Genomic DNA, 12,963 nt, shown 5'->3' with positions numbered 1-12,963 from the left:
AATGTGGGTGATCTAGTGATAACAGGTGTATTATCTAGAAGCACAATAAGAGTAGGTTGTGGTCACCTGGTAATGGTATGCAATACGCTGCCATCCCAAGTTGAAGTTGTATGCAATATTTCATGGTCCTGCATGAATTAGTAAGGACAATATGGTTTAGACAAGGATTTCCTTTAATATGCAGTAATGCTTCAAAAGTAGGTCACAGTGACTTAGTTATGGTATGTGATACACCGCTATCCCAAGTTGAACTTGCATGCAAGGTTTGATGATCCTATATGAATTGATAAGAAAGATACAGCCAGGACAAGAATTTCCTTTAATGAGCAGTAATCCATAAAAAGTAGGTCACAGTGACCTAGTAATGACATGTGACACACTGCCATTCCATGTGTTACTTGGAGGAAAGGTTCGTAGAAAATAAAAAGCCGAGTACATTACATCTTTAAAAATAAATAAAAGGTAAAAAACAACAGCTGTCATATACCAAGTGTGAACCGATTAATTCTCAAATATTATTATGTAATAAACTTGAATTATAATTTTCTTTAGAAAAATGGCTCATTTAAGTATGAAACAGTTTGAAAATGGTAAGGTTCACCACTATATCTTGCTAAAATTAACTTTTTAGTCTCAAATAGTTAGGATTATTATAATATTGTTGCTTTACCATTTTGTGTCTTGGCAAGGAGTTTGCCCAAAGAGCTGGCCTGTGGAACTAGGTCTAGAGGTCTCATGCCACGGTTATCATGCAGTGTGGCATCAAAGTTGTGTTCCAGCAACATCTCAGCGAGTTTTATCCCAACTGCCAACTCTCCACTAGCGGAAAGTTGGCAAATCACGTGGAACAGAGTGTTTCCCTTGTCATCTTGAACATGTTTCTGTTGTGCCAGCTGTCGATCACTTGTCAACACTAGAGAGAGCAATGCCACATTTCCTGTTAAAAGAAAAATACATATCTAGATATTAGACAAAATGTTACCGCTATGAACAGAATTTACGTGTTTGCAACAAGGTGGCCACACTTTGGTGTGGTTGATTCATTAATACAGAATGAATTGACTGCAAGCAAGACACCACCCTTTTGGGAAAGTTGCATTAAAAAACATAGAACTTTAGACAAAATAGTTTATTTGTAGTGTAATTTCTGATATTCAAGCAAGCAAGAAGCACAACCCTGGTAGTGACAGGGAGTCGCATATAAAAAAAAATAGTTCAATTGTCAGTCCCATATTAAAATAAAATCAATAAGCCATTAACATGTTCTGAATACCCATCATACATGTCATTAATTCATTAACATGTTATGAATACCCATTATACATAAGCCATTAATTCATTAACATGTTCTGAATACCCGTTATACATAAGCCATTAATTCATTAACATGTTCTGAATACCCGTTATACATAAGCCATTAATTCATTAACATGTTCTGAATACCATTATACATGTACATGCTCCACATAGTTTTCTCCCCAGTTTAAAACATTTATCATCCACGTCTGTTATCAGCTTTTTTTAAATTACAAACAATGGGAGGTCAAGCATTTGGCTAAAGTGTGCTGGATTTTTTGTTTGTCTTGTCCCAACCAGTGGTAAATGACTGGCACATCAAAAGCTGTGGTATGTGTTGTCCTGTCGGGAAAATTCCTTTATAAGATTACTTGCTGCTTTTTTTTTATAGTTATCTAATGTTTGTAATTATATTTGCACAGGGAATAACATTCTGATGATCCTGAAGCTTTTAAGTGTTAATTTAAGAATATAACGGTTTACCACAACCGGTAGGTAACCAGCACACAAACTCTACGACATGGTTAGGACCTGTGAAAATCCCCAATGGGTCCACCGACGTGGTTCAATCCTACAACCCTTAAGTGAGAATTCTACCCACTGATCTGAATCCCACCCCAAATAGCTGTAGTTTAAAAAGTGATGAGCACTCTACCCACTGATCTGAATCCCACCCCAAATAGCTGTAGTTTAAAAAGTGATGAGCACTCTACCCACTGATCTGAATCCCACCCCAAATAGCTGTAGTTTAAAAAGTGATGAGCACTCTACCCACTGATCTGAATCCCACCCCAAATAGCTGTAGTTTAAAAAGTGATGAGCACTCTACCCACTGATCTGAATCCCACCCCAAATAGCTGTAGTTTAAAAAGTGATGAGCACTCTACCCACTGATCTGAATCCCACCCCAAATAGCTGTAGTTTAAAAAGTGATGAGCACTCTACCCACTGATCTGAATCCCACCCCAAATAGCTGTAGTTTAAAAAGTGATGAGCACTCTACCCACTGATCTGAATCCCACCCCAAATAGCTGTAGCTTAAAAAGTGATGAGCACTCTACCCACTGATCTGAATCCCACCCCAAATAGCTGTAGTTTAAAAAGTGATGAGCACTCTACCCACTGATCTGAATCCCACCCCAAATAGCTGTAGTTTAAAAAGTGATGAGCACTCTACCCACTGATCTGAATCCCACCCCAAATAGCTGTAGCTTAAAAAGTGATGAGCACTCTACCCACTGATCTGAATCCCACCCCAAATAGCTGTAGTTTAAAAAGTGATGAGCACTCTACCCACTGATCTGAATCCCACCCCAAATAGCTGTAGTTTAAAAAGTGATGAGCACTCTACCCACTGATCTGAATCCCACCCCAAATAGCTGTAGTTTAAAAAGTGATGAGCACTCTACCCACTGATCTGAATCCCACCCCAAATAGCTGTAGTTTAAAAAGTGATGAGCACTCTACCCACTGATCTGAATCCCACCCCAAATAGCTGTAGTTTAAAAAGTGATGAGCACTCTACCCACTGATCTGAATCCCACCCCAAATAGCTGTAGTTTAAAAAGTGATGAGCACTCTACCCACTGATCTGAATCCCACCCCAAATAGCTGTAGTTTAAAAAGTGATGAGCACTCTACCCACTGATCTGAATCCCACCCCAAATAGCTGTAGTTTAAAAACTGCTGAGCACTCTACCCACTGATCTAAATCCCACCCCAAATAGCTGTAGTTTAAAAAGTGCTGAGGTGTTATTAAACAAATATTCCTTTGCTTTTTAAATGAAAAAACCCCAACAAGCATTCTAAGAGTACTGCTAAAGCAATACATGTCCCCATTTGAGCCCACCAAATTTTCTTATGTCCAAGGACTAAGGAGTAAATCAATATAAAGTCAAACTTGATCTTTAACAGTACATGATAAAGCTATACACAAAATGTCAGAAAAAAAAGTCCTGAAAATAAATTTTTGTATCTCCTAAGCTCAAGGACCAAGGGGTCCATTGTGAAAATCAAACTTGATCTTTAACAGTACAGGATAAAGCTATACACAAAATTTCAACTACAAATCTTGAGGCATTGCAGACAAACAGATAGAAGGAAAGAGGCAATGGACCAGTAGAGGACTAATAAACAAATCAACAGTAATAAAAGTAAAGTAAAGTTTGTTTTATTTAATGACGCCACTAGAGCACATTGATATTTTATCTTATCATCGGCTATTGGACGTCAAACATATGGTCATTCTGACACAGTTTTTTTTTTAGAGGAAACCCGCTGTTGCCACATAGGATACTCTTTTATGATAGGCAGCAAGGGATATTTTGTTTGTGCTTCCCACAGGCAGGATAGCACAAACCATGGCCTTTGTTGAACCAGTTATTGATCACTGGTCGGTGCAAGTGATATACACCTACCCATTGTGCCTTGTGGAGCACTCACTCAGGGTTTGGAGTCGGTATCTGGATTAAAAATCCCATTCCTCGACTGGGATCCAAACCCAGTACCTACCAGCCTGTAGTCCGATGGCTTAACCACTACACCACCGAGGCCGGTCAACAGTAATAAAAATGTTCAGTGGGATACAAACCTGTTGAAATGCAGAGTCTAAGCACTATGTGGAGTGACGGGGTGTTTGTTGACACGGTCAGTGTTTCCAGCGACGCGTTCTGTATCAACAACACCATAATCAGCTCATCGGCCCATGCCGCTGCTTCCGGGGCATCCACTATTGAACTGAGCACCACAGAGGATGCTGGGAAGCTTGCGGCTATTCCATGGGGACTTGGTCTGAAGTCTATGTCCTTTACAATCATGCCAATCTGTATTTAAAAAACATTTTTTATGAGTTTGAAACATTGAAAAAGGAAAGTATAATAATATTGATGACATTCAAAACTGCTGCATCGATTCATTAACCTCATGACTAACTGCAATTCATTAATCTCATAACTGATTCATTAATCTCATGACTAACTGCAATTCATTAGCCTCATGACTAACTGCGATTCGTTAATCTCATGACTAACTGTGATTCATGAACCTCATGACTAACTGCGATTCATTAACCTCATGACTAACTGCGATTCATTAACCTCATGACTAACTGTGATTCATTAACCTCATGACTGTGATTCATTAACCTCATGACTAACTGATTCATTAACCTCATGACTAATTGCAATTCATTAACCTCATGACTAACTGATTCATTAACCTCATGACTAACTGCAATTTATTAACCTCATGACTAACTGTGATTCATTAACCTCATAACGGATTCATTAATCTCATGACTAACTGCGATTCATTGACCTCATGACTAACTGCAATTCATTAATCTCATGACTAACTGTGATTCATTGACCTCATGACTAACTGCAATTCTTTAACCTCATGACTAAATATGATTCATTAATCTCATGACTAACTGCAATTCATTAATCTCATGACTAACTGTGATTCATTAACCTCATGACTAACTGCAATTCATTAATCTCATGACTAACTGCGATTCATTAACCTCATGACTAACTGCAATTCTTTAACCTCATGACTAAATATGATTCATTAATCTCATGACTAACTGCAATTCATTAATCTCATGACTAACTGTGATTCATTAACGTCATGACTAACTGCAATTCATTAATCTCATGACTAACTGATTCATTAACCTCATGACTAACTGCAATTCATTAACCTCATGACTAACTGCGATTCATTAACCTCATGACTAACTGCAATTCATTAACCTCATGACTAACTGCAATTTATTAACCTCATGACTAACTGTGATTCATTAACCTCATAACGGATTCATTAATCTCATGACTAACTGCAATTCATTAATCTCATGACTAACGGTAACATCTACTCTTACTATCTTCTAAATATTGGGTATGAATAGTTCGCTCTGTGCTTGATTCCTAAAAACTTGCTCATATAAGTTGGTTTCATCATTATAATCCTTATAACAAAGTTTATTTTTGTTTACTGATATCACTAGAACACATTTATTAATCAATATGATTTACAAATACTGATTAAAATGACAAATATCTGAGAACAAAGATTGGTGCTTAACTTCAACTGACCTTTGAGACAGTCTTGGGTTTGTATTTCATGCCCATCACCAAGATCTTCACAGAAGTCCAGTTACCAGATTTGCTGAGTGTTTCAAGAACCTTCGGCCAACAAGCACAGTAATGTTTCGATATGTCACTCAGTCTGTTAAGCAATGGAGATCCTGCAACACAAATTGAAATTATCAGGAAAATTAACCCAGTGTTTTCTCACAAACAAAATGTTAAAGTTTATTATACAAAAGATTTATATAAATTTTAAAATTTTTATAAAATTCTGAAATATGTTTCTATTAGTTTGTGAAGTCTGCCCTAGAAAATCACAGTATCAAGTTTCAGAACTATTTGATCAAAACTCTAGGAAAAGGTAGATGTTTAAATGTCCAATAATACATTTTTATTTAATTTTTTTCAATTCAATACAAATTCAAAAGATTATAAATTTCCAAAATATTTCTCTACTAGTTCATTAAGACAGTCCCAGCGAAGCATAATACTAAGTTTCAGAACTATCCAATGCAAACTTTAGGGGAAGATAAGACTGAGATTTTTCAATTTAAATGTTTAAAATATTTAATAAAAATGCCAAAATTCCAAAGTATCTCTATTAGTTTGTGGAGGGTAACCCAGAGAATCAATGTATCAAGTTTCAGATGGACACCAGACAAATCATTATTAGAAAAGCTCCACTGATGAACATAATAGCAGAGCTAAAAATTGTAACAGGCATAAAATAATAATAATATACTGTAGATCCTGAAAGTAATGTGATCATAATATTAATGCGAAAAATGTGAGATCATGTTATTCGCATTAATAATATGATGCATTTATTTCTATGCTTTGTCCAGTAATAGTCCTGGAAGCTGTGTGTCACGTTATTAAAACAAACAAAGATTAAAATTCTAATACATTTATAAAACAATGAGAGGAAGTAGTGAGTTATCTGCCCTTGATCTTCCGCTTGGTGGCAGCACTTGCCGGTCCTCGACTTTGTCAAGAAAGCATGGTGTAAAACGTTACCACGAAATATGTTCGGTAGTCTAACTATTATTCAGTTGAAGGCTGAATTAAAGAAGCGAAATGCCAAACAGACGGGAAGAAAGAAGGAACTGGTTGAAAGGTAAGTGTATATAGACAATTTATTAAGCGTGAAGTCGTATATTTTAATAATAAAACAATGACCTTATTCACAGGGAATTAAAATAAATACCACAAGTCAACATGTTTTGCTTTGGTCAAATTACGTCACAGTAACGTGGAAAGGAGTATGTTGGCAAGAGTGACGTGGTTTAATTCATTTATTATTTTATAGGTGTTCTTTTTTATCATTTGAGGCAAATTGTTTAGGATAGGTAGGCTTTGTATAAATTTGTTATTTAAATAGTTATATGGTAACCAGTCAATTCGTACCATTGTGCCATAGTCATTTTGTACCTAATTTTACCATTTCGTACCATAGTTATTTGGCCATTTTGTACCGTAATCATTTATTATGCAGCTTATAAAAAGTTATATATTTTGTTATACTTAATCATAGACTAGACCACACAGTTATATTCTACATCAATACTAATTTTCCACACACTGTTCCAAACCCTAAATACACCATGTGCTGTCCATATTTCTTTTGACCTGCAATTTAAAAAAATAAATAAAAGCAGGCCATATTTTATTTCTTATTTCAAGCTATAATTTTACTAATAATGCATGAATTTGAAAGTAAATGTATATGATTATGTAAATTTTACTCAGAGAATATGAGTTGATTCCTTGATTACATATATATGAACAATACAATCTAACATTTTGTTTGTTTTCGGTAACAGAATTACAAACTGATTGTGTTTTCTAATTTCACCTATATCTAAAAAAAATTCACAGTGTGTATTATGGAAGTGTCATATTTTTAGTGTGATGGTATCCTTATAAAATGGCTATGGTCAGCCACATCCATTTATTTTATAATATTTTACTTATCAGATTTGGATTCTCCGTACAATTTTACATTCGAAACAATCTTAATATATAAGTAATAACATGATTTTAATTTTTCACTCCATGTCCACTTTAACGCAGAATTGCCCTATCTTTCTATATTTTATACTACTAGGCAAAATGTATTTTTCATAGTAATAGTATTTCGAGTATGCAACAGCACTAGTTTTAACAACATATTCTTCTACTTTCACTTTTGAATGTAATTTAATTCTCAGCTGACTATTGTGCAAAAGTTGGTTACCGGTATTTAAAAAAATATATATAATCTGCTTCTTGGTGATATCAGTTTAGACTTGTTCAGCAATTTTTTTTTTTTTGCGTATCATTTTCTTTAAAAACAGGGCTGCATGTTTTTTCTAGGGACGGTCGGGTAATCGGAACCATAATTATTATTTTGTTGGTAACAGGTCATTTCGCCCTTATTACAAGTTCACCCCGAGTCATTTTGAATGGTTGAATCATACCTCTAACCGAGTCGCTTCGCCCTAATTTTTATTTTGTTAATATAGTACATTTAATCATTGATTTTTCTTATATCCATTGATTTTTATAAATTTCACATATATTGCGTGTTTATATTTACAAATAATTTTTTAAAATAACTTTGGGGTTGTTTATTTCCAATATCATTTACTCACAAAATATGTACAGGCCTTAGACAATATATTCACAACAGGACTAATTTAAACATAATATTTAAAACTTTGTTTTGATTTTGTTTCAGACTTGAAGCATATGAAAGAAACAAAAACTTTGGCCAGACAGATGTTTGCGGACCAGACTTTTATATGCTGATTCCAGATTCAGTCTGTTTCAGAGACATCAATTCAGACACAGAATTTTGTTATTTAACAATAGACACTGTAAAATATTATTTGCAACAGTTTGACAAGGAATTGGACATTAAAACAGTAAAGACATTCTACAATGAAAAAATTGTTATCTTCCTCCGTGTAGGCAAGGATGGAGATAAATTCTTTGTCAAGAGCTGTTGCCATGCAGAAATGAAAAAAGGTGTTACCTATATGGTAGATATAGCCTTGAGTAGTGATGGTGATATCAACGAAACTCAGTGCGAGTGTGCGGCTGGCATGGGCCCAAATGCCCATTGTAAACATGTGTGCACAGTGTTGTATGCTGTGAACATTTTTTGTTCTACAAAAACTGTTATTACTGAGGAAACATGTACTCAAAAATTGCAGACATTCCACCATTGTAAAAAGTTTGTAGGCAGTCCACTGAAAGCCAAGCAGATGAATTTACCTCGCGCCGACGAGTTCACAAACATGGATTTTGATCCTCGGCCAGCCAACTTGCGAAACAACCCTGGGTACTCTGATTTTTTCCGGAATCATTGCTTAAATTTTTCGGGAATTTCAAAAATGCCCATTTTCCAACTGATCCCACCTGCTAACAGTTATGCAGTGGCACTGGACCATGACTACTTGGAATTGACCCCACAGGACAGTTATTTGGAAGCAATATTTGTATCTAAAATAACAGAAGATGAGATTAAGAATATTGAGAAGCAAACCTGTGGTCAGGAGAAAAATCCACTCTGGGCAGATGAGCGGACCAAACGTCTGACATCGTCAAACTTCGGCAGGATTTGCAAAGCAACCGACCGCACAAATAAAAACAAACTGGCAAAGTCGATGGTGACTGTTACAAGTGTTAAGGCACCGTCTCTTACACACGGTTTGAAATATGAGCATGTAGCACTTTCCAAATATATGTCATTATCTGGAAATGTAGTGAATAATTGTGGAGTTGTTGTATCAAAGGACTACCCCTTTTTGTCCAGCTCGCCAGATGGGAAAATAGACAGTCTACAGATCGTAGAAGTGAAATGCCCATACACTGCGAAAGATAAATTAATATCCTCAGTCACTGTACCTTACTTAAAGATGGATACAAACTCAAAGTACTATTTGGAAGAAAAACATGACTACTATTACCAAATACAGGGTCAGTTACTTTGTACAGGAGGACAGGATTGTGTGTTCATTGTCTACACGATAGCTGACATCCTATATTTCAAAGTGTCACGGAATGATGATTTCATTAACAAAATGGTGTCAGAGTTACAGGACTTTTTTGAAAACTATTTAAAAAAAACTTTATTAGAAAAACGGTTTTACAAATCATACACTGAATAGGCAGCAGATTCTTCAATGCCTAACAGTAGTGTTTCTAGGAAGTCCAAACCTAGAAAAGGGTCCGACCCAAATCGTACATGTATTCATAATTTTCTCACATCTAAGATAATTGTAATTGTTTGAATGTATAATTCAAAGATTCTGTTATTTTTGACATTGTGATTTAAACTGTACAGTGTATGTTTACATGTAGTAGATGTACTATTACAAGTATTTATGTGTGTGTGTGTGTGTGTATAGACATGTTGAGTTTTCATCTATTTTATTTTTGTGGCAGAATAATATTGCAACATAACAAATTGATGAGAGAGTTTGAAGTCTGATAATATTTATGGGAGAGAATACATGTATACAATATACAGTATGCAATGCAGCAAGAACATTTATGCATTACATGACACAATGCATGTTCTAAAATTACACAACATGTAACAGATGAAAACAATATCAGATGATAATTTTGTCTCTGTGCTGGTCAAAGGATTACACAGAATTTTGTATGTTTTTCCCAATCCAATAATTCGCTCAATGTGTACTCGTTTACTTGAAATCTTTCTGTCCTTCATTACTATGTTTCCACTCATTCTATTTTTTTTTCTGAAAAATGTTGGAATATTTATAGCAACATTAATAGGTGCAAATAAATCTTGAACATTAAATCCTTTGTCAGCCATTATTGAGTCGCCAGGATCAACACAGGACAATAAATTACTTCGTTCTACTATCTGTCTGTCACTGGTGGAACCACCATAAGTGGGTGATATATAGGAAATGAGTCCGCCAGGTGAAGCACCAATAAGGGTTTTCACTGTGTTCCGATTCTTATATGTAGAAAATGTGGATTGTTGAGCTCTTGGAGGCTTGGGTTTCTTGACGGGGCATTCAGTACCATCTATAACAAGCCTTGTTGTGGGAAACTTGGATTTGAAATCTGATGGGGAGAAATGTTTAACTAGATTTTGTGGCGGCCAAATATTGATTTCGCGCCACTGCTTCGACACAAATGAAATCCACGTGAAAACTATATTTTTCACACCTGCCTCTGAAATTCCAAACATTAATGACATTTCAAAGTAAGTTTGATGCCTTCTCAATTTCATGAGCATCATGAAGAATTGGTTAGGAACAGAAATGTTAAGTACATTGTGGTATATATATTTTAGACAAAATGCTGCTGGTCCAAGAGACTTCAAAACAAAAATAAACTTTACATAACATTCTAGTCCAGTATAAAAATGGATGGCCTTGTCATCTGTAATAAAGTCTGTAATATCAAACTTTTGTTTCTCAGTACAAGTTTGTGTTGAGCAGTCTGTTGTTATAATATCATCAGCTGGTATACATGTGGCATCAATATCCAGTCGAGGATGTTTGTCTGAAGTAACAATCTCTTCGCCATATTCGATATACTCAAATTCTTTTTCCATCTCATATTTGGCCTCGAAGTCCTTTTTTCGTTTTTGCGACTCCCTCTCTTTTGATCTCAGTTGTCAATCAATCTGACTAGCTGTGTCAGGTCTTGTCCATTCAAATTGGCTTGGGATTGCTGTTGAAAGCAGCTTCATCTTAAGTGGTTTTTGTCCTGAAATGAGAACAAACATCTAAAGTGTAATAACTATTTTTTAAATTTTATTTGGATTTCTAAATGTCAACAACTGCATCTGTACATACATTTCTATTAACAATGCTTAAAATGTTGTTTTAGTGTATTTGTGTATATACATATGGGAAGAGTTAATGTTATGGGGTAAATTTTGATTACTAATATTTATTTCAAATGGGCAAATTTTATAGGCAACATGTCTTTATAATGAGCTGTTGTGTTTGTATATTTTTATTATTATTATTATTTATGTTGTAAATTAGTGTAATAAAATTGTATTGTGATGTAGTTTCTGTTTAAAAACATGTAATAAAGTGTTAACTTGTGATACCGTTGTTTTTATACATATATTTTTGGACTGCCCATGATATACTGCTTATATTGGTTAACATTATTAGTAATGAGAATTAATTTAGTGTTATGGTACGATGACTATTTCCTTTGGCCGTTTTAACTTTTTTTTTCTTTGGCCGTTTTGACTTGCATTTTCGGTGCCGTTTCCTCCTGGGGGGCATTCTGACCGCATACCTAACGTTCAGGCGTATTTTACGGTAATGTTGAATGAAAATAAACTCGTGGTACATACCTGTTATTAAAAATAGAAGTACTATACTGTTCGACATAAACAGAAACAAATAAAAACAAATACAACTTACCATGTATTGTCTGCTGAACGTAATCGCTCACTGTGAAATGTGCTTTGCACACAACAGCTGTACTCGACGGAATCCATTGTTTTGATGTAGTTTCGTCGATCCGCTTGATCGCCTTTACCCAAGTATCTCGAAGTTCTAGATTTGATGGGAATTCGTGACCTCCCCTTAAGTGACATCTTGGCACAGAGCAACAAGTACGCGGCATTGTTATAAATTCAAAAGTTTGCAATGGCTTTTGTTGTAAACAAAGAAATCGCTGGACCGGTACAGACTGCGCCACCTATCGGGGGCAGATAACTCACTACTTCCGCTCATTGGAGCACAATTCATGGTAGGCAAGACAGACTAATTGTCCAATAGTCAAGTAAAAGGTAACATGACTCATCGTGCTTGAATGGATTTTAGCACACTAATCCTGGGGTCGACCATTTCTTTGTTTTTACTGTTCCAAGTTCGCTGCAACTTTGTTGGCATATCTTAGGAAGATACAGTTGTAATGGTAATGATACATATACGCTAATGTTTAGCCAGATTTAGGTAACTATACACGTTAGGTAAATGATTGCTGTAAAAATGTGCTTTGAGTTGATCTCACTAGGGACACTAGGGACAAAAGAGAACAGAACTTTATTACGCTCAGGCTGTTACACAACGGCATGTGAGGAACAAGTTAAATGATGTGTACAATGACATGTTAGTGAGTTGATATCATTGAAGTACACAGACAGATGTTATTAGTAATATTTCATATGGAGGCCACTCGCATTAATTTCATGTCGCATTTTAGTCTGCCCACAGTCAGTGCCATTAATTTTGGGATGCGTTAATTTCAGGATCTACAGTAGTGTTTCCTGTTTTCACAGGTTATCAGTTCTCAAACACATTCGCCCTATGCCACACAAAGCAATCTTTTCTCTTTTTTAAACATTTATTATTTCAAGAAACATACTATTAGGTGATGTCAGGGTTGGGGAGCCCCAATTCATCACCGTACATGTTTTCATCTTTTACTTTACTCATACAGAGAAGTGACTACTGCAAGAGAGATATCTCACCCGATGTCACATTAGTCGACATACTGTACACTGCATACAATTCATATTTCCCGCCGTTTTGCACACGACACTTACCGGAAACCATTTATTAACAGGAAACTGAAGACA

General features: G+C 35.5%; 2 protein-coding genes across 3 annotated transcripts in view; both read right to left on the bottom strand.

Annotated features, from left to right (window-relative positions):
* LOC121376925 (TPR and ankyrin repeat-containing protein 1-like) overlaps nt 1-12,963 on the bottom strand; it is a 92,390-nt gene that overhangs the window by 70,838 nt on the left and 8,589 nt on the right. The window contains exons 6-8 of the mRNA XM_041504729.1: nt 5,394-5,545; nt 3,887-4,118; nt 671-937 (exon numbers count right to left, since the gene is read on the bottom strand). Of these exons, the coding sequence (XP_041360663.1) occupies nt 671-937; nt 3,887-4,118; nt 5,394-5,545 (651 nt within the window). The remainder of the gene's footprint in view (nt 1-670; nt 938-3,886; nt 4,119-5,393; nt 5,546-12,963) is intronic.
* LOC121376926 (THAP domain-containing protein 6-like) lies at nt 9,521-12,849 on the bottom strand. 2 transcript variants are annotated; one of them, XM_041504730.1, is made up of 2 exons: nt 11,801-12,733; nt 9,521-11,123 (listed from the first exon to the last, which is right to left on the bottom strand). In XM_041504730.1, the coding sequence occupies exon 2, from the start codon at nt 10,966-10,968 to the stop codon at nt 9,925-9,927; it is 1,044 nt and encodes a 347-aa protein (XP_041360664.1). In that variant the 5' UTR covers nt 10,969-11,123; nt 11,801-12,733; the 3' UTR covers nt 9,521-9,924. The 2 variants fall into 2 exon arrangements, with proteins under 2 accessions (XP_041360664.1, XP_041360665.1); XM_041504731.1 differs by having other exon boundaries at nt 10,900-11,123; nt 11,801-12,849.

Source organism: Gigantopelta aegis, chromosome 7, assembly GCF_016097555.1.
Source record: "Gigantopelta aegis isolate Gae_Host chromosome 7, Gae_host_genome, whole genome shotgun sequence".
In the NCBI taxonomy this organism is placed as follows: domain Eukaryota; kingdom Metazoa; phylum Mollusca; class Gastropoda; order Neomphalida; family Peltospiridae; genus Gigantopelta; species Gigantopelta aegis.
This window is presented reverse-complemented; position numbering and strand designations above follow the sequence as displayed.

Excerpts from the sequence above, each read along its gene's own strand:
- LOC121376926 (XM_041504730.1), bottom strand. The coding sequence starts at position 10,968 with ATGGAAAAAGAATTTGAGTATATCGAATATGGCGAAGAGATTGTTACT.